The sequence below is a fragment of the Pseudorasbora parva genome, chromosome 5 (assembly GCF_024679245.1).
Source record: "Pseudorasbora parva isolate DD20220531a chromosome 5, ASM2467924v1, whole genome shotgun sequence".
NCBI lineage: Eukaryota > Metazoa > Chordata > Actinopteri > Cypriniformes > Gobionidae > Pseudorasbora > Pseudorasbora parva.
In genome coordinates, this window is record NC_090176.1 from 36,542,550 (window position 1) to 36,566,053 (window position 23,504).

At 38.4% G+C, this 23,504-nt stretch overlaps 2 protein-coding genes across 10 annotated transcripts in view; one reads left to right on the forward strand and one right to left on the reverse strand.

Moving 5' to 3' along the window:
• Nucleotides 1-15,775, forward strand: part of kdm6a (lysine (K)-specific demethylase 6A) — an 87,931-nt gene extending 72,156 nt beyond the window's left edge. For 4 of the 9 annotated variants that reach the window (XM_067444114.1, XM_067444116.1, XM_067444122.1 and 1 more), the window contains 21 exons: nt 44-170; nt 574-672; nt 787-1,006; nt 1,293-1,427; nt 2,550-2,690; nt 2,770-2,847; nt 2,951-3,055; nt 3,207-3,590; nt 4,072-4,844; nt 6,482-6,611; nt 6,882-6,987; nt 9,610-9,815; nt 10,226-10,287; nt 10,374-10,448; nt 11,564-11,712; nt 11,830-11,944; nt 12,041-12,228; nt 13,327-13,468; nt 13,589-13,715; nt 14,517-14,687; nt 14,813-15,775. In XM_067444114.1, the coding sequence (XP_067300215.1) occupies nt 44-170; nt 574-672; nt 787-1,006; nt 1,293-1,427; nt 2,550-2,690; nt 2,770-2,847; nt 2,951-3,055; nt 3,207-3,590; nt 4,072-4,844; nt 6,482-6,611; nt 6,882-6,987; nt 9,610-9,815; nt 10,226-10,287; nt 10,374-10,448; nt 11,564-11,712; nt 11,830-11,944; nt 12,041-12,228; nt 13,327-13,468; nt 13,589-13,715; nt 14,517-14,687; nt 14,813-14,845 (3,566 nt within the window). In that variant the 3' untranslated portion in view covers nt 14,846-15,775. The remainder of the gene's footprint in view (nt 1-43; nt 171-573; nt 673-786; nt 1,007-1,292; nt 1,428-2,549; nt 2,691-2,769; nt 2,848-2,950; nt 3,056-3,206; nt 3,591-4,071; nt 4,845-6,481; nt 6,612-6,881; nt 6,988-9,609; nt 9,816-10,225; nt 10,288-10,373; nt 10,449-11,563; nt 11,713-11,829; nt 11,945-12,040; nt 12,229-13,326; nt 13,469-13,588; nt 13,716-14,516; nt 14,688-14,812) is intronic. The other 5 variants (XM_067444115.1, XM_067444117.1, XM_067444120.1 and 2 more) reach the window with 3 other exon arrangements.
• A 153-nt stretch (nt 15,776-15,928) lies between these two features.
• On the reverse strand, nt 15,929-23,292 carry dipk2b (divergent protein kinase domain 2B). The gene is made up of 5 exons (XM_067444125.1): nt 23,036-23,292; nt 20,789-21,053; nt 19,180-19,353; nt 18,394-18,682; nt 15,929-16,615 (listed from the first exon to the last, which is right to left on the reverse strand). The coding sequence occupies exons 1-5, from the start codon at nt 23,215-23,217 to the stop codon at nt 16,269-16,271; spliced, it is 1,257 nt and encodes a 418-aa protein (XP_067300226.1). The 5' UTR covers nt 23,218-23,292; the 3' UTR covers nt 15,929-16,268.
• Between the last annotated feature and the right edge of the window lie 212 nt (nt 23,293-23,504).

Below are 23,504 nucleotides of genomic sequence, written 5' to 3' on the forward strand. Positions count from 1 at the left end.
GACATTTTTTATTTAATCCTCATGTTTCCCATCACTCCCTCAGGCTGGATGCATCACACTGTCGAACAGTTGGGAGATAAAGCCAACAAAAACAGCTATGCTATTCAGTGTCTGCAGAAGTCCCTAGAAGCAGACCCCAGTTCGGGACAGTCTTGGTACTTCTTGGGCAGGTAAGCAAAAAATGTACCTCTTGCAGTAGTATTTTCTTATATAAATGCAATTCATTTGTCAAAATTCAGAAATGTCATTTTTTTAATGTATTTTTTAAAATTAATTTTGTGTATAATTGTTTTATAATGATGCATTAATCAGAATATTACTTTTATTTTACAAAAATGTTTTTTTGCTTTTGTCCTGAAGTAATTCTGTTTAATTGTTTAAAAGTTCCTTTTTAATTTGTGTTGTTCAAAAACATTAGAACAATGCATGAAACAATTAAATGTTTATCTTAAATCAGTGCATTTTGCTTTAAATGTGTCATTGAAATAAATAAATGATTACATTTAATATAAACATCTACACCTTGAGTGCCTTAAAGTGTCTGGATTTGATTAGTTTACGCTTGTAATGCAGGTGCTACTCAAGTATTGGGAAGGTCCAAGATGCCTTCATATCTTACCGACAGTCTATTGATAAGTCTGAGGCCAGTGCAGATACATGGTGCTCAATTGGGTAAGCTCTTAATGATCATTGTTAATGTTGCATTATCATGTGGCAGCTAGTTAGGAACGGCTGTTTATTTTGCTTTTCCTTTTTGTGACCCCCTCCTCTCTGCTGTGCCTGCAGTGTGTTGTACCAGCAGCAGAACCAGCCAATGGATGCACTGCAGGCGTATATCTGTGCAGTGCAGCTGGACCACAGCCATGCGGCCGCCTGGATGGACCTGGGCACGCTGTACGAGTCCTGCAACCAGCCGCAGGATGCCATCAAGTGCTACATCAATGCCACGTGCAGCAAGTCCTGCAGTAACATCCCAGCTTTAACTGCTCGCATTAAATGCCTCCAGGTAGAGAGAGTGCTCGCACGTGACATTATAAGGAGAGGAAGTGTACACGTTTCATTTTAATGTGCCTGTCATTGTTACTTTTTTCTTTTTGGAAACGGCTTGTGTACATTGTTTGTTTTTTGAGTTCCTTCTTTGAGTTGAATCACGTCCCCGTGTCTGACATACTATACTCTGAGAATGATATGAGTGTCATTTTCATCTGTGATTTGATGCATACCACCATTGCATTTACTCAAGCTTAGCCGAATCCGACATTGAACATGTTTTCTGCGCAATCTTTTTCTAGGCTCAGTTGTGTAATCTTCAGCAAGGTAGTTTACCAAGTAAAAGTAAAATGCTCCCTAGTATTGAGGAGGCGTGGAGCCTACCAATCCCAGCAGAGCTCACCTCCAGACAGGGAGCGCTCAACACAACACAACAGGTGAGAACAGATCAGCTAGACAAGCCAGTAGAAATTATTACACCATCTAATGGTTTAGACTTATAAAAATGTTGTTAGTGGTAGCTTGGAAATTGTGGCGTTTTAAAGGAATGTTTTGAGCTCAGTATAGGTTGAGCTTGATGTCATTTATGGCATTATTTACCACAAAAAACAATTAAAATGTGGTTAAAACGGTATTTACTCTACCTTTCAAAAGTGTGTGATTTTTAAGCCGCATAATCTTTTTAAACTGATAATAATCATGAATTCCGATCATTCTAATCCAATCATTTAAGGATCATGTGACACTGAAGACTGGAGTAATGGATGCTGAAAATTCAGATTCTGCCATTACATATAAATTACATTTAATGTAATAAAAAAGGAAAACTGTAAACTAAATTGTAATAATATTTGACAATATTACTGTATTTACAGTAAAAGATTTCTTTTCAAATCAGTCTTATTATAAAGACTTTAAACCGTGTTTGACTGTGCATTTGAGACCGTTGCTGGAGCGCATAATAACGTTTATAATGCCCAATAAGATGTATAAATAAATATCAACACAGATCTCCACAAATCTGTGGTGTAACAAATGCATTCATTGCACTTCGCTTGTATTAAACCTGTAACATTCCTTTAATGAAACATCAAAATGTGTGGTAAGGCCTGACTTCATGATTAAGTACCACTCAAAGGTTCTTAATTTCCAATCATGCAGAACAATGTTGTTGTTAACATTGATTCTGGAGAATAATCTTAAACTGCTAAGGTTTAAAGTTATTTCCTTTAGTTCATTAGACCATAGCACTCATCAGCACACATCATCCTTTGTTTCAACATACTTGTCACTAATTTTGGGGAACCATTTAAATCCTTTAATTCTTTACATATATGTCATATATTTAAATGATATAATTGAGAGTGAGAAAGGTGGCATAGACTTTCTCCTGTCTTCCTTTTTTGCATATTGTCGTAGGGAGCAATTTGACACTGAAACTTTGGTGTTTATTATTGTCAGACAATAGTGCAAAGTAAAAAAACAAAAAACATTTGGGTTACTTTAGTGAGATGTTTGTGCAATTGTCCTAGCTGCAATTCTTTATCTGTTGCCTATAGCAGACAACCTGCAAAGCTCATCAGAGCAATGAAGCCCAGTCCCAAATCCCAGGCCAGTCTCTTCCTCCTCAAATACTCTCTGACCAGACAGATGACCAGTCCAGCCCAGCCAAAAGGAAGAGGATCGCTAGTCCAGCCAGGGTACTGAGGGACAACATTTAAGTTTGTTTAATCTATTACAACTGACAGGAAAAGTTTGATTATTTTCTTGTCTCACCAGAGTTCACCAGATTCCTGGGCAAATGATCCAGGTCATCATCAAGTCCCCAACTTGAGTTTAACCCCACAGAAACTTCAGGTTGGTAGATTAAAATGTGTAAACTGCTGGATGTGAATGATTTATGTATATATTAGAACTGGTGCTAAACAAACTATTCTAATTGTCTGGTTTGTTTACACAGCTTCTAGAACAGTTACGGACCAACAGGGCCAATCTGAAGCCATTGCAGCTGCAGATGCTGGAACAGTTGGAAAAGCAGCTCAGTCTAATGCAACAGAATCAGCAGGTATGTGGGTCATTTAAAGTGCTGAAAGGCATGGAGGTAGTGTATTAGCAGGTGTAAAAGTGAAATTGTGCCCTCTCTAGCTTTTGTTTCTTTACTGAGATTTTAAAATTGATAAAGGTGCCTTACCTAACACTCTTGCTCATCCCAACAGATGAGGCTGAATGCTATTGGTCAGATACGACCCAATTTGTCCAATGGTCCTGTAGCCGACTCCTCATTGTCTATGAAATCTAATTCCACACCGTCCCCTCACCATCCACACATCTCTCTTTCTCGCACACCCTCTGCCCCCTCGCGATGCGCTGCTCAGCCTATAGCCAACGGACCTATTCCTGCAAGCCCCACCCCATGCAGCACAGCTGGGACCCTGGGTAACACAGATGCCGTCTCTGTGGGCAATAATCACCTCCCAGGATTGAGGAGCAACGGAAATGTGCCTTACTTGCGGCAAAACGCACTACCTCATAACTGCACAACCCCCACCAGCAGCATGGATGATGAACCGTGGAAAAGCCAACACATCAACTCCACTCAGGTGAGATTAAATAGTGTTATGGCCAATATCAAAAATTCTATACCATTTTGTTTAGGAATTCCTTAAAAATAAAATATTTTAAAAATAAAATAAAATATTTTAAATGCTACAAGTGGATTAGCTTGTCACAATATTATTGTACTCTACTAAAGTCCCTTATGATCACCATGGTCTTATTTTTTTGATCCTATTGTGAAATGTTTAATATGTTTTGAAATGTAATTTGTTCCTGTGATGGCAAAGCTGAATTTTCAGCAGCCATTACTTGACTTTAGTGTCCTGAGATCCTTCAGAAATCATTCTAATATGCTGATTTGTGTAATGTCCTTTTTTTTTTTTACTTTCACTTTTATTCATTTAAATGCTTCTTTGCATAACAGGAATATTAGTCTTACAGGCCCCAAAACTTTTGAACGGTAGTATGAGAAGTTGAATAACAAATGCACTTCTTGATCAAGCATTTCTTTATTCTTTATTGCAGGGGCTTCAGAAAAGTCCAGGTTCATATTCAGCAGGTCCTAACAGTGAGCAGCCTTTCTCTTCCGCTGGAACTTCCCAGCCTGTCCCAGCAGCCGGCACTGGCGTTCCAAATCAGGTCGGACGTTCTGCCACAGCCAGTGACACGTTAGCGCAGGAGGCCAGTCACAATCACCTCCCCTCCCCTGGCTCCCCTCACTCTGCTACCTCAGGTGGACAGCAAGGCATGGTGCACACCAAAGAGAGCAAGCCTTCAGGAAACGGGCATTCCGCAGGGACGCCTAACAGCACTGCCACTGCAGAAGGACTGCCTAATCACGTCCATCAGGGCCAGGCAGACGCTGCTGGAGCGAAACCCTGCTCACCAGGTGTACTTAGTTCAGACAATCCTCAGCTCTCTGCCTTGTTAATTGGAAAAGCCAATGATAGTAATAATAGTAATGGCGGTGTATTGGCGGCTGCCGGCACAAAGGTTAACAACGTTCACCCGAGTCTACACACAGGGCCTAAGGCACAGGAAAACTCGGTGGCCTCCTCTCCGTGTTCTGCCATGTCCACGGCCACACCCTCACCTAAATCTGCAGACCATCACAGCACTCAGAACAGTGTTAACAGCCTTAACAGCCCCACGCTCAATGGCAAAGGGCTGGAGGACTCTCAGAGCCCCTTGAAGATGGCATCTCCGCTGGTTTGTCGGAAACCGACACCTCCCTCGTTTGCCCCATGGTCCTCTGTATCCATCTACCCCAGCTCCAGTGATGTGCTTAAAGCATGCAGGTAAGCATCCCTTTCTGTATGCAGCTAGTTGTCAGAATTCTAAATAGATAATTTTCCTTTTCACATATATTGTGCTGCTGCTGCTTGTTTGTTTTTATTCATCCACCCTGTCAGGATTACCTTTTTTCTTTTTTCTTTCTTGCTTGCATGCAAATGACACACCCAGACCACATGCTCACTCTCTATGGTCTAATACAGGGTTTTTCAAAGTGTGGGGCACAAGAGCATGCCAGGGGAGCACAGGTTAGGGCTGAGTGATATGATCAATCGATAGGGATTATCTGTATGGAAATGCATCCGTGCAGCGCACAACTGACTGGCTCCATGCATGGCCTAACAGCTGTTGTTAATGCTTATCAAACTAAAGAAAAAGAAAATCATTCACTTCTCTTACTTGAATGTCTTGCATAGCTTTATTAAGAATCTGTGTAGCCTATATGTAAATCATACAGTGTAATTCCTATAGGTGGTGTAATTAATAATATTGGAGGGTTAGAAGGGAGGCTCACTGTGTCTTTGACTTTGAAAACATCTGGTCTAATACTAATCCGTTCTAGTTGATTTAGTCTAAACCTGACATGCAATGATGGTTGATGACTTGATGTATTGTTTTGAATTGTGCATTAAATGTAATTGCTGTCACAGGTGTTTAGCTGTCAATTATTTTCATGGTATTGGAAATATTGCCTTTTTTAGCAGAAAACTGCAATATTTAGATTTGGTTGCAGGACGTGTCTTTTGATGCAGAAGAGTTCAGCTCAAAACTCCATGTTGGGGTTGTGTCTATAAAATGTACAGTTGTGTGGTTGTCTTCAGGATAGTGTGATTGCTTTCAGTGCGCATTTTAAATAAAGTAGTTATATACATTACAGTTCCAAAGTTTGGGGTCAGTCAGTATTTTTTTTATCAATACTTTTGTTCGTACTAAATTATACAAAAGACGATCTTATAAAATAAAATAAAATGTTTCTACAACTACAAAATAAAATAGGAAATGGTTATTTAAAATTTTATTAGTCACAGTATATTACTCTTGTAATTTGTGTTTTCTAAATGTAAATGCAGCCTTGGTTAGCATAAGAGATATTAACAAAAAAAAACTTTTTTTTCCTTTAGAGGAAAGTAGATTCTAGTAATTGATTTTTAAATTCCTCTTTGCAAAACAAAAGAAAAAGTAATGCCACAATCCCAACAACGCAGAGACAAAGCACCAGAGAATGTCAGACTGTGTCGAACTTGTACGTTTTCACCGGCACAGAGGCTACTCTTCCAAACTAATCTCCATCCTTACAGCTGTAATTATTTAGAGACATTTAGTTACTGAACTTTTAACCCTCTGCCTCTGCCGTGAGTTTATTGTAAAATGTTTGTTTTGACTGGAATGATTGTTGATGGCCTCCATCTCTAGTGATCTGGGTTGTGGCTAGAAAGCAACAGAGAAAGCTAGACCCTGTGCCACTGTCATGCTGACAAGTATACATCATTAATTATAGTCTCCACTGCAACATGCAGTCTGTCAAAATTAGATTTCAATATCTAATATAAAAGTTTTATTTGTGTAACATTATTGTATAAATTAATATAATATGTGGGCATCTGAAAATGTGACTGAATATCTTGTGAAAATTACTTTCCAGAAACCTGGGGAAGAATGGTGTGTCCAATAACAGCATCTTACTGGACAAGTGTCCCCCTCCGCGGTTACCACCTCCACCCTTCCCTCCTCTGCCAAAGGACAAGCTCAATCCTCCCACCCCTAGTATTTATGTAAGTAAATGTCATTGATGTCTGACATGGTGCTGTCTTGATGATCCTCCTCAACTCTTTGAAGTATTGCTGTCGGCATGCTATTTACAAGGCAAAGTACATGGCAAAAAATTCCAGTTTCACTGATTGAAAGCACTTGGTTGCCATGGGAAAGACATTTAAGTAAACCTTATTTAACCTTAATTTATGCTTGCTTTATTACACCCCCTTTTAAAATCCAAGCCGTTATTTTCTACAGTCACCTAAACCTACCTTTTAAAACCTTGGCAGTTGGAGAACAAGAGGGACGCTTTCTTTCCGCCGCTGCACCAGTTCTGTACAAACGCAGCCAACCCAGTTACAGTGATCCGTGGTCTGGCTGGAGCACTCAAGCTAGGTGAGTGTGTTTCTGAGTGCTTGAGTACATTTGAGTGCTTGCCAATACACTGCGTACATGTGTAAGCATCTAGTGGTCTGTTTTATTTTAATTTTGGATTTTTTTTGTGCATTAGCACCTTTAAGTTGAGTACTCTGTCATTTGCAAAACTAGTCAGGAGACATTTAGCTAGCATTGCTATAGAAAGTGGGTTTAAGAACACATGTCAGTATGACATGGCTGCAAATGACAACAGCACCATCTGCATGCTAAAAGTGTCATTACATGAAAGCATCCCCACTACAGAGGGGAAAAAAAACCCGTTGCACTTTATTTTACAGTACTATGTGCACTTAGTACTTTCTGAGGTAAGAATGCTGCAAGTACACCTGAGGCAACTACATGGGTCATACAGTTTAAGGTAGGTTCAGGGTTAGTACCTAGTTTTTTAAGTGTATAGCATGTACATGTGGAACAGGATCGGAAAATAAAGGGCTTCCGAAAAAACAGCAGTAGCAGGATTCTTCTGAAATGTACTCTTATGTACCTGCTCTTCAAACCTCATAAATTACATGATGGAATATATCATTTGTATTTGATATAGTCTCTAATGGTCAACTTTCTGATGAAAGTTCTGATGATTCTGACTGTGTCTGTCAATGGCTGTTTGGAATATTTGGGCAATTTGGACAAAATTTGTCCACTACTTTAACAGTCATGGTAAATGGCAAGTTTTGTTTTTCCACATATGTCCCAATCTGTGTGTAAGCGTTTGAAACCCAAACATATTTACGCAGGGCTCGACAATGCAACCATTTCACTCTAAAAATAGATGTGTGTACTGTAAACTGTAAAATGTTTTTTGGAGCATGTGCAAAATCCTAAATCCATGTGGATACGTTTAAAAAAATAAAAATAAGATCATAATAATGATCCTAATGATCATTTTAAGGCATCTTATATTTTGGGGTTGAAAAAACATAAATCGTGTTTATTTGCCTAGTGCCAAATATAATTTTATTCAACTTCAAAATGATTTCATTAAATAAATGTATGAGCCTATCACACAAGATTAAAGCGCTGTTGTGCATTCAACAATGCTTCAGGCAGCTGGAGATCAGTTTGCAATCAATGAATAGCACGCATTTATGCCAAGCGATTGCTTATAAACAAATACTGTAAAATAATAATAAACTAGTTTACTTTACGGTGTTTATATTGTAATATGTAGCATACTATTGTAAGAAAGCAAATTTGAATGAATGAATGAAGCATTTATATAGCGCTTTCATATGTACTACTGTACACCCAAATCGCTTTACACTCATGTCAGGGATCTCTCCTCATCCACCACCAGTGTGCAGCATCCACTTGGATGATGCAACGGCAGCCACAGTACAACGGCGCCAGATCGCTCACCACACACCAGCGATAGGTGGAGAGGAGAGAGGGTGATATGGCCAATTTAGTGGATGGGTATTATTATGAGGCCATGATTGGTTAGGGCCAATCAAGGGAATTTGGCCAGGACACCGTGGTTACACTCCTAATCTTTGGAATGTGCCATGGGAGTTTTAATGACCACAGAGAGTCAGGACCTTGGTTTAAAGTCACACCTGAAGGACAGTGTTCTTTGACAGTACTAGTGTTCACCCCATCACTATACTGGGGTGTTAGGACCTACACAGACCACAGGGTGAGCACCCCCTGCTGGCCTCACTAACGCCTCTACCTTAAGCAACCTGGTTTTCCCAGTGAGTCTCCCATCCAGGTACTGACCAGGCTCAGCCCTACTTAGCTTCAGTGGGAAACCAGTCTTGGGCTACAGGGTGATATGGCTGCTGGTTAAATTTTATCTCCCTCATCTTAATTTGAATGAGCCGCTGCATTAATAAAGCAATGACATTTCAAAATAAGAGTCCCAGCGTATTTCGGGCTGGTTTATTAAATAAAAGTCAAATTTCCACCCCAATTATTATTTGGGTACACAAATTACACAAAACCTTTTGTAATTTAAATTAATTTCCATTTAATTAATTTCTGTGATGCCTTGTCATAGGAAGGAAAGACTCATTATTTAACGCATATTTTAAAATGTATTGATTTTACTAGTTTGTGTTATTATAGCTAACAAAAACTAAAGCCATTAAAAATCTCTACTTAAAAATGTTAACTAAAATAAAATATAAAAAAAGTAAAACGTTCTCATTAAAAATGCTGCAAAATTCATTGACACATTAGTTGCTGTTGAACTGAAGGGTTCTACGAAGGGAAAATAAAGAAGAAGAATTGGTTATATTTCCACTTGAGCTTGTTGGGCAAGGCAATGTCTCAGCATATCGACACCCAGAATTGGTCACTTGTCTGGTGCCCGATTTCTCTGTAGCTGTCCGAGATTGCTATTTGTGTGACGTAAACACTTTAATAAAATTAAAAGAAAAATCTGATCATCCTCCAAAACATAGTTGCTATTTACATCAAATACATCTGTAAACTTGCATTACCAAGACTATGACTGATGCATTTGTATTACATTCCAAAGAGGTCGGTTATCAGACCCTGATAAATTATTGGGAAATTATTTTTACCCTTTGTATTCATCATTTGACATTTTGTTGTCTTTCTCTCCGCTTCTCATGTCAGACTTAGGATTGTTCTCCACCAAGACTCTGGTGGAGGCCAACCCAGAGCACCTGGTGGAGGTAAGGACTCAGTTATCTCAGCCCACTGATGAGAACTGGGACGTGGCGGGCAGCAGGAAGATGTGGCGTTGTGAGAGCAGCCGGTCTCATACCACCATCGCCAGATACGCTCAGTACCAGGCCTCGTCTTTCCAGGAATCTTTGCGGGTGAGTCTTCATTCCATCATGAAGACAAAAATGTGCAGAAAAACATTTAATCCGTGTCATCAGTTTGACAAGGCTTCAGTTACCCTGGTCACTATAATAGTATCCTTATCACTCTACTTAAAAATAATGGCCAGAAACTTGTGCTGTTGACTGTTGACGTGTGTGTGTGTGTGTGTGTGTGTGTGTGTGTGTGTGTGTGTGTGTGTGTGTGTGTGTGTGTGTGTGTGTGTGTGTGTGTGTGTGTGTGTGTGTGTGTGTGTGTGTGTGTGTGTCAAAAGTCAAAAACTCGAAGCATTTGGTCTAAGCCAACTGTGTTACAAGATCATGAACGATAGTGAACTACTGATACTGAGAAGCAGTTCATGGTTAGTGCTTTGGTTTCTAATGGTTCTGTTTTTTTTATCCAAAAGGAGGAAAATGAAAAGAAAGGGCAAAAAGACCAATCGGACACAGAATCTGGTCCCTCAGAAAAGTAAGTCCTTGTTCCATTAAGTCCTATATTTTAAGTACTTAATTCAAAACCATAGTCTTTATCTGGATCCTGTATTTGTGTTTCAGTGTGTTGCGCAGAAGAAGAGGTCCCTTTAAGCACATCAAATTTGGGACAAACATTGACTTGTCAGATGAGAAAAAGTAAGTGCATACTGAAACGCACAGTGTATTTTTCTGTTGATGGTGTGTAGAGTACACTTGCATTTCTTGTACATTTTGGTATTTGAACCATTTTGGCTAATGGTCAAACGTCCTTTGAAAAAAAAAAAAAAAAAAGCCACTTAAAGGGATAGCTCACCCAAAACTGTTCATCTGCTTACCCCCAAGATATAGGTGATTGTTTCTTCAGTATAGCACAAATTAAGATTTTTAACTCTAACCGTTTAACTCTAACCAATCTATGAGTTAAAAAAAGATACACAGACAAATCCAAATTAAACACTATGGCTCGTGACGACACAAGGATGTCTTAAGACACAAACTGATCGGTTTCTTGCGATCAGTGTTTATATAATTTTTACCTCTAATACACCACTATGTCCAACAGCCTTGAGTGCAAGAGAGAATTTCCAGTGTTTGAGATCTGTACACAATCTGGCATAGATAACCCAAGAACCAGAACTCCTATCTCACTCACAAGGCTGTTGGACATTGTGGCGTATTAGAGGTTAAAAAAGTTATATAAATACTGTTCGGTTTCTCGCACTAACCGTTCGTTTTCCATCTTAAGACACCATGTCATCACAAGCCACAGTGTTTAATTAGAATTTGTCTGTGCATATTTGTTTTACTCTCATAGATTTTGTTACCATTCACGTGCATTATACGACTGACAGACTGAAACTACTAGACTACTAGAGTTAAAAATCTTAATTTGTGTTCTACTGAAGAAACAGTCGCCTATACCTTGGAAGTAAGCAGATAAACATCAAATTTTCATTTTTTGGGTGAACTATCCCTTTCCGTTTATGACTTGCAGTGATTTTTACCATGGTAAAAAACAGACTTTGCTTTGCTCGTGTTGTGCTTAACCCTCTTTAACACAAATAAAATCACATTAATGCATGCCTTGTGTGGTTTAGTGCTTCATCAAGGTGCTCTTGAGACTTTCATTGTAGTCTGAAGGGGGATTGTGTGAAAATTAAATGGACCTCTTCAGACCTCTTGCAGCATTCAGACAGACTCATAGAGTTGTGATGGAACAGGAAGACATATTAGGTCGTTGCATCTGACCTCTCTGCCCTGTGACCTTGCAGGTGGAAGCTGCAGCTGGCTGAGTTGAGTAAGCTGCCTGCCTTTGCGCGGGTGGTGTCTGCAGGGAATCTGCTCAGTCATGTGGGCCATACCATTCTCGGCATGAACACAGTCCAGCTCTATATGAAGGTTCCAGGCAGCAGGACACCAGGTCAGTTTATTGGCACGCAAGCACACACATCTCACTCTGTTTTTACTGAGGCAGCACTCTCAAATACAGACATTGAAAGTGACTGTGTAAATGTTAAATGTTTCTGTGCTCATTCAGGTCACCAAGAAAATAACAACTTCTGCTCTGTCAATATTAACATTGGCCCTGGAGATTGTGAATGGTTTGCCGTTCCTGAGCCGTACTGGGGTGTCATGAATGATTTCTGTGAAAAGTGAGTGGTCAAAAATGCATGTATTTGTTGACTCGTTTTGTTAAAATGTCTCTATATATTGCATATGCACTGACTGACATGTTCTTTGTTATGCAGGAATAATATTAATTACCTAATGGGCTCATGGTGGCCAAATCTAGAAGACTTGTATGAGGCCAATGTTCCAGTTTACCGCTTTATCCAGCGACCAGGTGATCTGGTCTGGCTCAATACAGGCACTGTGCATTGGGTTCAGGCTATTGGCTGGTGCAACAACATTGCCTGGAATGTAGGACCACTCACTGGTAAATTTCAAGCTTCTTATTACTGCTGTTGGACCACCATATCTGTTCTAAAACCTAATGAGCTGCCTAAGGCCTACTGCCTGCATATGCAGCTATCTTCAGAGATTGTATTCAAACAATTATTCATTAAGTCTTAAGTGACTGATTTGGAACACTACATTGGAAGTAAAAAAAACGGCAGCAAAAAACAAATCTCGTTTTAGATGTATAAATGTCAGACAACATTCAATAAATATTTTTGTATAAGTATTAATTATAGTTTTTTTTGAGTGTATGTATAAATATATGTGGGCATTGTTAATCCTTTTGATCTTTTATTCCAAAAATTAACAAAAATCTAACCTCACTGAAGAAAATCCACTGAAAATGGATGGGTGTCTATATTATATTAATGTTTTTCTCCAATACACATTGGCCACAATAAATGGCACTCTTTTATTCAATACCTTTTGAAACGCAAGATAATAGCTCTAAGTCCTCTCTTATAATGCCTGATACAGGAGACCAGAGATCTTAAAGATCCAGCAATATATTTATCTGTGGGCATGGACCAAACCCATCTTGTGGGCTTGCTGCCAAAAAGCTTTTTTTTCTCATCTTACAATAAATCCCAGTCCTGTTTGAAGTTCCAAGAGTGTCTGACAACTGAATACGCTGGAGTTTGTTTTTCGATGAGAGCGAAGATATTTTAGATATTTCTTTACAGTCACTTTCTATTTTGTGAAGCTTAACAAGCTTTGGCTGCACATCAGATCTAATCTCTTTTTCTTTGTTTTATCACCATCTAAGGCACAAAATTGTTAAATATAAATACATAAAATACAAATAAATGATGGATGGATGGATGGATGGATGGATGGATGGATGGATGGATGGATGGATGGATGGATGGAGTGAGTGAGCGAGCTGTCTATTTTCAGGCAGCTCATTTGGTTTAAGAACAGATGTTGATTTTGAAGAAAGTGATGTTTTTCAGTCTTGTTAAGTGTATATGTATACTGATATTTAGATGCTTTAACCTGTAGACCTTAAGTTAAAATACAGTTCATCTATTTGTTAACTGACCAAAGGGTCTAATTCTTATCCATCCTTCTTTAGTGCATCAGTATAAGTTAGCTGTAGAACGCTACGAGTGGAACAAGCTCCAGTGTGTCAAATCCATTGTTCCTATGATTCACCTATCTTGGAACATGGCCAGGAACATCAAAGTGTCAGATCACAAGCTCTTTGAAATGATCAAGTGAGTCTACTGCACTACATTTATAATTGTGGTTCTTTGATTGGTCACAATCATGTAGTTTGTGACTGAAAACGCAAACATTTTAATGGATGTGTTTAATATGGTCTGTTCCCTTCTAAGGTACTGTTTGTTGAGAACTCTAAAGCAGTGTCAGGCACTGAGGGAGGCTCTTATAGCTGCTGGAAAAGAGCTTGTTTGGCATGGAAGGACCAAGGATGAACCTGCTCACTACTGTAGCATCTGTGAGGTGTGTATTCTTCAATAATGTTTTCTAGCATAACATAAACATGAATGAACATCAGAAGGAATGCTAAAAAACTTACTGAGATCTAGGGCTGGGCATTGACACATTTCATAATTCGATTAGATTTTGATTTAATATTGATTATTTTGGAGGGTATTATTTTTATCAGGTACAATATATATCAGGTACAGGCTACAAAATGCGAAACATTATTGGATAATTCTTATAACTGACATTTCTCTGGGCCAATCGGAATCTTAGCTCACTTGCGTCAAGAGTCTTGAAGTATACACAGCGCCAACTGACTGAGCTCGCCATTGAATGAGACATTTTTCGTACCTCAAAACAAGAAATAAAATAAAAAAAATAGTCCTGCAACACGCTCCTTCCTATAATGGCAGTGAATAGCGACCAGGCTAAAACTCAGCAAAAATTATACAAAAGTCTCATGCAATGATATAGTGAGATGTGGGCCATATATGAAAAGTGTTCAGGAGGCATTCTATAAGGTTTTGCAAGAAAGAAACCTTATTCAGTCAAAACACTGAGCTCGGCCGTTATTCTGTGCGTGCGAGCTGCCAGCAGCAGCCGCCGCCGCTCGTGCTTACTATAACTCGCACTGTTGTCATGGTACCCAGGCACACGCACCATTTTGAGAAATCAGGCTCAGTAGAAACAAACATGACTCGTCTTTTATATTAGGTATATGATAAGAAATAATACTAGTAATAAAACCTCAGCTATTCATGTTCAACCTGGGTTTCTATCCCTGTTTGCTTCACCAATTTTCCATTGCTTTCTCAGGTGGAGGTATTCGATCTGCTGTTTGTCACCAGTGAGAGTAACTCACGGAAGACGTACGTGGTGCACTGCCAGGGCTGCGTTCGGAGATGCAGCCCTAACCTTGAGAACTTTGTGGTTTTAGAGCAGTACAAAATTGAGGATCTCATGCAAGTGTATGACCAGTTCACATTAGTAAGTCTCAAAGCCTCCTTTAGATGGATCTCTGCATAAACCGTGTATATCAACTAATACACGTACAATTAATGACCCCAGGTAGCAAGCATTGACCATGGTTAATGTCCTCGTTCTCTCCACAGGCCCCACCCCTGCCCTCCTCCTCCTCGTCTTGACGTTAACATTAACGGTTCTTCGGATAATACCCTGGAACGCAACACATCCCTTTCTGATATTCAGGAGACCTGACCCAGTTCCACACCACTGGTTTCTGTAGCAAACCCCACGAGGCTGCTGGTTCTAAGCTGTTTGTCTATGCAACCTTGCCAAGTATGGAGTTTCGGCCCACTGGAGTGAAGTGGGACCGTCTCCATCTTCAGGACTGTTTCAGCTTGTTCAGCACCACTTTTCTTTGAAACAAACTACAAATAGACTAATTGCTGAGGAAAAAAAGGTTTTGTGTATATATCACAAATGTCAAAATCACTCAAAACTACTGACTCTTCCTTTTTACTGTTGCTTTAATCCTTTTTTTTTGTTTCGTTTAGTTTTGTTTCTTTTGTGTTCTTCTGTACTTCATGTATGGGCTGATACATGATTTATTTTCTTTGAATCTCATTTCCTCTTAAATACTACCGTAGCTGGTCTTTTTTGTTCAACATTTTCTTTAGGTAACAAAAAAGAGAAATTTGTAATGTGAAGTTTTTGCCTCTTTTTCTTAAGGGAAAAAGTTAAGTTGGGGGGGTGGGGGTGGAGTGAGGGGTAGCCAAGTCACAGAAAAATGGGTTGCACATAGACTAAGGAATAAACTTTAATTTGTGTTTTTTTTTTCTTTATATTTCTAATCTTGTAAATTTACACTATTTATAAATATTTATTGCTTGAAAATATTTGTTGATGGAATGCTGTTATTTTTTTCCAGAGTTCCTGCCATTAAATTTTATGGAGTAATGTCATTTTGAACATTTCTCTTTTTACATTTTCTATACATGAATAAAACTGCTTAGCAAGCATTGTACAGATACATGAAGATTGATATGGTTTATGGGTTACTAATCAGAGTTGTCTTTGTAATTAAAATATTCTCCTTTTGTGATGAAATTCCATATTCCTTGTCTCGGGTGTGAATAATATTTATGCACTTTTAATTATATACACATTTATTTTATTCATAATTTCTCAAGGTTTGTTTGCTGGCTATACGTTGAAAAGATACACATTCTTTATTAGATATATGCTGATGACGTCACACAATTTTGTATTTGTAAACTTAAGTGCTTTAGAGTAGTGCCAAGAAGATGCTACCAGGTTCAGATTGTATCTGGTGTGTGAATTTTATGCAGTCAGACTTACTTGGGCATATTCCACCCACAAATGAAAATTCTGTCTTCATTTACTCACCCTAATATCTTTACAAACCTGCCTGACTTTCTTCTGTGGCACACAAAATATCTTTTCAAGAACTTTGAAAAGAAATAAAATGGGTGCCCACTGACTTCCATTTTGTGGACAAAATGGAAAAGTTTTTAATATTTTGTCACATAGAAGAAAAGAATGGCTTACAGGTTTGTAAATGACAGAATCTTCATTCATGGTGGTCTAGAACTTGTCACTATAGAGGCATTCAGGATATCTATATCCATAGAGAGCGCTGCATGCCCTTAGTGTCTGTAAAATGTCTTTTAAGGTCTGTATGGCAGTGGTTATTCTTTGGTCAGTCTGAGATGGGTCTGCACAGATAGCGAGCTCATTGACTGCTGCTCTGGAAAGCTGACCTGACTGCACATCATTAGGGATGAGCAGTTTGTTCAGGACATGTTTGCATAGTAGGATAAAACTCTGTGTGGCTCGGACAGTCTCACATGGGGGAGGTCTCGCACAAGATCCACTCAGACAGGAGAAGACATCAATGTGTTCTGGAAGCAAGTCTTCATCAGGTGGATGTCCTGCCGGAAGGACTAGATTTAATTAATAAGGCATGATCATGAGTAAAGCTGCATCATGATGATTATCAATCTCCATTAGCTCTCAATAAATGGTGGTTAGTCATCCTGGGCTCCGCTTAAAGTCTTTAGCTCACCAAGGCTGCATTTATTTAACCAAAAATACAGTAGTATTGAGAAATATTACAATTTAAAATGACTTTAATATTTTAAAATAGTTTATTGCTGAGGTGGCAAAGCAGAATTTTCAGCAAGCATTACTCTAGGCTTCAGTGTCACATGATCTAACAGAAATCATTCTGTAGATCTATATTTGGTGCTCAAGACACATTTCCTAGTGATATCAATGTTGTAAACAGTTTCATATTTTTGTGAAAATTGATGTATTTTTGTGAATGTGTTATACCATTGTTCAGGGTTTTTTTTTTTTTTACTGGTACTTTTGTTTAATTCAGTGTCCCTGCTGAATGTATAATTTATAGTTATAGATACAGAAATCCTGAATTATATAATGTTTGTCTATATATATATATATATATATATATATATATATATATATATATATATATATACACACACACTAGGTTACCAGTCAAAAGTTTTAGAACGCTAAGATTTTTTTTTAAGTCTCTTCTGCTCACCAAGGCTGCATTTATGTTATTAGAAATACAAAAAGATTTTATTTCATATATATATATATATATATATATATATATATATATATATATATATATATATATAGCAAACTTTTGAATGCTAGTATATATTGTTAATGTTTTGTTATAATATATTGTACTTGAAACTTGGGGCCTATACCATGAAGCCGGTTTAGCTGGCTATGTTTACGCTTAGTTTGTGCCAGTCATGGGTTTTAAGGTTTGGATTTTAGCTGTGATCATCTCCATAGTAACTTATGCCCCACGGCTAACCTGCTCCAGGGCAGGTTATGTTCTGGATAAAAGACCTCAACTGAAATTGGACCAATCAGCTGTGAGCAAAGTGACACACATCTGATGCAATAAAGTCTCCCCGTTTCTACTCCAAATTTCATGGTCACGGCATAGCAAATGGTTTTTAAAGACTAAAGCATCTGGCTTTTAACAATGCTTATTTACAATAAAAATAATTTTGAATGGTTTAGATATATAATATAATCAACCATTAATAGGCACTTTGTTGAAATGAATATAAATAGCCTATATCGGGGTGGGGAACATTGATCACGAAGTGCCACACTCTCTTGCAGAGTTTAGTTCCAACCCTAATCAAACACACCTAAAGCTAATCAAGGTCTTCGGGGTTACTAAAGTTACAGGTGAGTGTTTTTTTCAGGGTTGGAGCTAGAGAGTGCAAGAGAGTGGCCCTTCTGAAACGTTTTCCCTACCCCTGGCCTATATGAAGCTAAACTCAGGATCAAAGCCTGAGTTGATAAAGAAAGCTGATGATCAGCATCATGGGACCAACAAAGCCTGAATAAATTGGTTTGGTTTTGTCAACTCAAAACTAATCCTGCAACCCTGAATTTGTTAAACTACCATCATGGTACAGGCCCCTGGCAAAAACCATAATAACCCTATCTATACACACACATATATATACAAAATAATATTTTTAATTGAAGGAATATGTACTTTTTGTTTGCCTTATTGGTGGAAAGCTTATTCCAATTGGCAGTTGATGTATATGCACAACTCTTTTGTTCATATGGTTTGTCTTTGTACATGGTAAAAATAATATTTTACCACAGAAAACTATTTAGAGGTAACCTGACCCAAACTGACCTTCCTGTAAGTCAATGATCCCTATGGTACTGGCATCCACAATGAAGACCCTGCTATCATCCAAGGTCCCAAACATATCCTGTGAGACACTGGTGTAGAAGAGGCTGAACTGGAGGCTGTTGGAGCTCAGGCTCTGGGTGATGTGAAGGAGCTGGTAGGCGATGTCTGCGCGGCGTTCTAATGGAGAGGAAAACAGGCTCCTGAGGGGTCTGCTCCCTGCCCATACCATCATCCTTCCACAGGACCCGTGGTAGCGAAGGAAGGGCCAGCCTTCCGTGCCTGGAAACATCTGTAGGCAGAAAAGTCAAAAGTAGACCTGAAAACAGGAAACGAGGGAGCTTGAGTGGGCAATGCCAATGTGTATTCATTTTCTTTCTTTGTATATATATATATATATATATATATATATATATATATATATATATATATATATATATATATATATATATATATATATATAAAGAGAGAGAGAGAGAGAGAGAGAGAGAGAGAGAGAGAGAGAGAGAGAGAGAGAGAGAGAGAGTCACTCTTCCTGTGTTTGGAAACAATGCTATTGAAATGTCTCAAATGCTGCTCCTTTCCCTTGAAAGGCTGTATTTACTAAATTCTATGAAATAACAATCTTTAAATTTAGATTTAAGAATTTGCATTGCATTTTTAAAGTATATAGGTATATATTTCGATCAGTTGCATTCCCTGGGAATTGAACATATGACCTTGATGTTGCTAGTGCCACGCTCAAAACCATGGGCCATGCTAATCATGTTAGCTCACTTATGATTATACCTGCAGGATAAGGGGCTGTTGATTAACGGCCAGAGTGTAAAGAAGTCTGAGTTTGTCCTTTTCACTGAAGTGCTTCATCTGCACACTGCACGCATCAGTCACTTCGAAGTAGCGTCGCACAATGCGGTCCAGCAACCTCTGAGATGGGCAGCGCAGCATCGGGGTGACCAGACCCTTTTAGAGAAAGAGTTTTGACAAATAATACTCATTATAAGCAGTCAAATGTGATGTTTTTGTTCCTTCAATTATGGGCTTATTTGACACTGTAGACTTTGTGAATGTAAACACTCTAAATGTTCTCAGTATTTCATTTGTCCACTAACAATGTCCAACAGAGTATAGGCCTACACCACAGATAACAAAACAAAAGAAAAATGGCAGAACTCTTCTAAGAAATCATATAAAAACAAGAGTTAACATTTTAGCATTCTAGAATAAGCAAAATGGCAGCACAGCTGAAAGGTTTGTTTTATCTGTGCCATACTGTGCAGACGTGGGGAAAACAATTGTTATGAAGAAACAAGCAAGCCCAGCCTAGCTAATAAAAATTACACAGATCAGGCATAACATTATGACATTATGAAATGATGGTGTTATTATAACATTATGGTAGTATGTATTTAACACTGATTATCTCTTCATCATGCCACCTATTAGTGTGTGGGATACATTAGGCGCAAGTGAACATTTTGTCCTCAAAGTTGATGTGTTAGAAGCAGGAAAAATGGGCAAACATCAGGATTTGGGGGATTTGACAAAGGGACAAATTGTGATGGCTAGACGACTGGGTCAGAGCATCTGTAAAACTGCAGCTCTTGTGGGGTGTTTCCGGTCTGCAGTGGTCAGTATCTATCAAAAGTGGTCAAGGAACAGTGGTGAACCGGCGACAGGGTCATAGGTGGCCAAGGCTTATTGTTGCACATGGTGAGCGAAGGCTGAGCACTTGACCTCAAATTCCCCAGATCTCAATTAAATCGAGTATCTCTGGGATGTGTTGAACAAGTCCAATCCATGGAGGCCCCACCTCGCCACTTACAGGACTTTAAAGATCTGCTGCTAACATCTTGGTGCCAGATAACAGCACACCTTCAGTCCATGCCTCTACAGGTCAGGGCTGTTTTGGCAGCAAAAGGGGGACCAAAACAATATAGGACAATAAATAATGTTATGCCTGATTGGTGTGTATAATTTATGATTGCTATATTTTTGGTCAAGACTATAATAGTTTTAAACATTTAAAAATGTAAGACAATCTGGGTCTGAGAAAAGGGGACAACGATAAAATCTATTTATAAATGTCAAATTAAAAAAGTTTCCAAGAGTTTTAATGTGACAATTTTTCTTAAAAAAGAATAAAGCTGAGATCTGGAACACTTAAGTGCCCGAAGTTGAAGAAACACACTTAAAACATAGTCTGTAAGTTTAAATTTTGTCTACAAAGTTAGCAGTGCACTTGCCACTGTCATCCTCATGAAAACTTTTCTTTAAGAAGCACTGACAATGGGGAAAAAATTGCTACCTTAAGGGGTAAATTGGCACCTAGTTTTCAAATTAATACTGCTTTGAAATGTAATCTGCTTTGAACAGAATACAATGACCGAATGCAGACCTTCACCATGCTGGGAAGCAGTATATTGGAGCGAACCCAACTTTGGAAGCGTGAAGTGGCCCTGAGGACGGCTTCAATGCTGCAGGATTTCCCTTTGCCTGCTGAGGTGCAAATGCTATTGTCTGATATCTTTTGCAGGTGAGTAGACATCAGTTGGGACAGCACCACAGGTCTCCAGCCCGCTGTGCTGTCTGTATAGTTTCCCTCAAATGAGTGCACATCTGCTGAGGAGAGATTAGACTGAGCAGTCAGCCATCTTTCAAACCTGCGGTGAAATAATCAGTGTCCACGTTAGCTTCCTGTTTTTGGCTTAATTCTTCATGCTGCTCACTCAGATCAATGATTAGATATTGCACGCTGCAAAAAATGTTGTTATAGAAAAAGTTACCCTTCTAGTGTTGTTTAATTTCCCAATAGCAAGCAATACACTTTTTTGTCTCAATACTTTTATATGCATGCAAGCGGAAAAAAGCTATGCATTTCATGAAGCATGTTTTCTCTTGCACTGTAAAAAAAAAATCAGGTCTCAAATTGAAGATTTTACAAGTGAATTTCTGTGAAGTAAATTGCATCAATTCACAGAATTTCAGTTCGGCAAATTGAAAAATTTAGATGTGATCAATTTTTTAATTTGAGACCAGATTTTTTTTTTACAGTGTGCTAATTGAGTTTTGTTGTAGGCTATATATATATATATATATATATATATATATATATATATATATATATATATATATATATATATATATATATATATATATATATATATATATATATATATATATATATATATATATATATATATATATATATATATATATATCTCAGATGAGTTACGTACCAGAACTTCTTTATCTCAATAGCTAGACTTTCTTTTGTATTTGGACATTTAGGTAACATTTGTTTTCAGTTAAATGTGATCAAAAGCTCATAGAGGTTCTTTTATTGTCCACTCTGAATATTTTAAACTCTAAGAGACAAGGTGGTCTGACCGTTATATTCTTATCCAAAACGAGGCGATATGAAGATTATAGAGTGGAGCAGGTATGACATCACTTTTGTCATACCTGTCAAAACAATCACATCATGTATAGCAGGGCTATTCAAATCTTATCCTGGAGGGCCAATGCGGTTCAGAGTTTAGCTCCAACCCTGATCAAACACATCTGAACATGCTAATCAATGTCTTTAGGATCATTAGAAAATCACAGGTGGGTGTGTTTGATCAGGGTTGGAGCTAAAGTCTGCTGCAGTGCATTGGCCCTCCAGGGTAAGATTTGAATAGCCCTGGTGTATAGAGTCGGTGGGCGGGGCTTAACATGACGGCCGAGTTGCGCTTTCGTGCTAGTAAACACAGGAACTGGAGAACGGCGGTCTTTCGAATCAGCTTTGACCGTGACTCTGGAAGACTTGGAGTTAAGCTTTTCTCTGAGAAAAGAACAAAGAACGGCACTGAAGTCATTCTTAAGTAGGGAAGATCTGTTCGGAGTTTAGCCGACCGGATACGGCGAAAGTTTATTCTGTCAACGAGCTCTGCTTCACCTTCGTTGCTCTGGTAGCGCTATCCTATCGCGTGCAGAGGGAGTTTAAGACAACCGTTCCCGCCCCTCGGATTGAGCTGTCAATGGTGAGTTTCCAGACCAAACATCTTGATGTGGGTCTGGCTTGTCAGGCTAAGAGGGTGCCCTCACACAGAAAGTCCACAAGATTCATAGAAGTCATTATGACATTCCAGAAAATCCTGTATATGAACAAAGGCATCCAGCTATCACTGTAGCTGAATAAAAAGCTGAAATTGCTTGGCTGATAAAATGTGAAGACAATAAACATACGATTGTGACAATTATTTTTGTTTTTCCAAGACATCTTAGGGTATTTTCATAACAATAAACTACATGAATAATGTAGTGCTAACTGATAACCTTAATTACAGTACCTATAGAAACTTAAAACAAATATTCTGTGATAATGTATTGACATTGTAGCCTATAAAAGCCAAAAAGAAGCAAGATATAAGAAAAAAATAAAACCTGTCTATTAGACAAAGGTCAGAAAAAAAAATGTATATTACTTGCCCCCCTCACTTCTGAAATGTTTACTACACCCCTGGACATTTGGATTTTTTGTTCCAAGGATCCAATAATAATCTATTGTAGTATGAATATCATTCAATATAAAATTTAAAATATAAAATTTTAACTTGACAGAAATGGATTCTTTGCATAAGTTGGAAATATCTGAGTTTACCTTATTTCGTCCTTGAAAAACTTCTTGCAAATGGATGTTCCAATGCAGGCATTGCATTTATCCAAACCTAGGAGGATCCTTCTAAAGTCATGGGATTTCTCTTGGAGTACTTGTGATGGGTCTGGAGTACCAAAGGCCAGTATGAAGTATAATGCCCAGACCTCTGACCACATCCCTGCCATCACTGTATCATACACCCCAGAATCATAGAACCATAGTGGCAGTCCAGCTGCAGCCTTAACATGAGCACACCAGCACATTAAACAATAAAATGGCACCTATTTAACTGTACTATATCTGTTATATCCGCTGCACTAAACTCCTCACTTAGACAGGAAACACATGCAGAACAAAGATAACCCTTGTCGTCATGGTGATACTTCCCCTGAATATAAAGCCTAATTTCAAAGCTTATACAAACCCTGTTTCAATCATTTAGTTGTTCTGAAATAGTGTTTTTAATCTATAT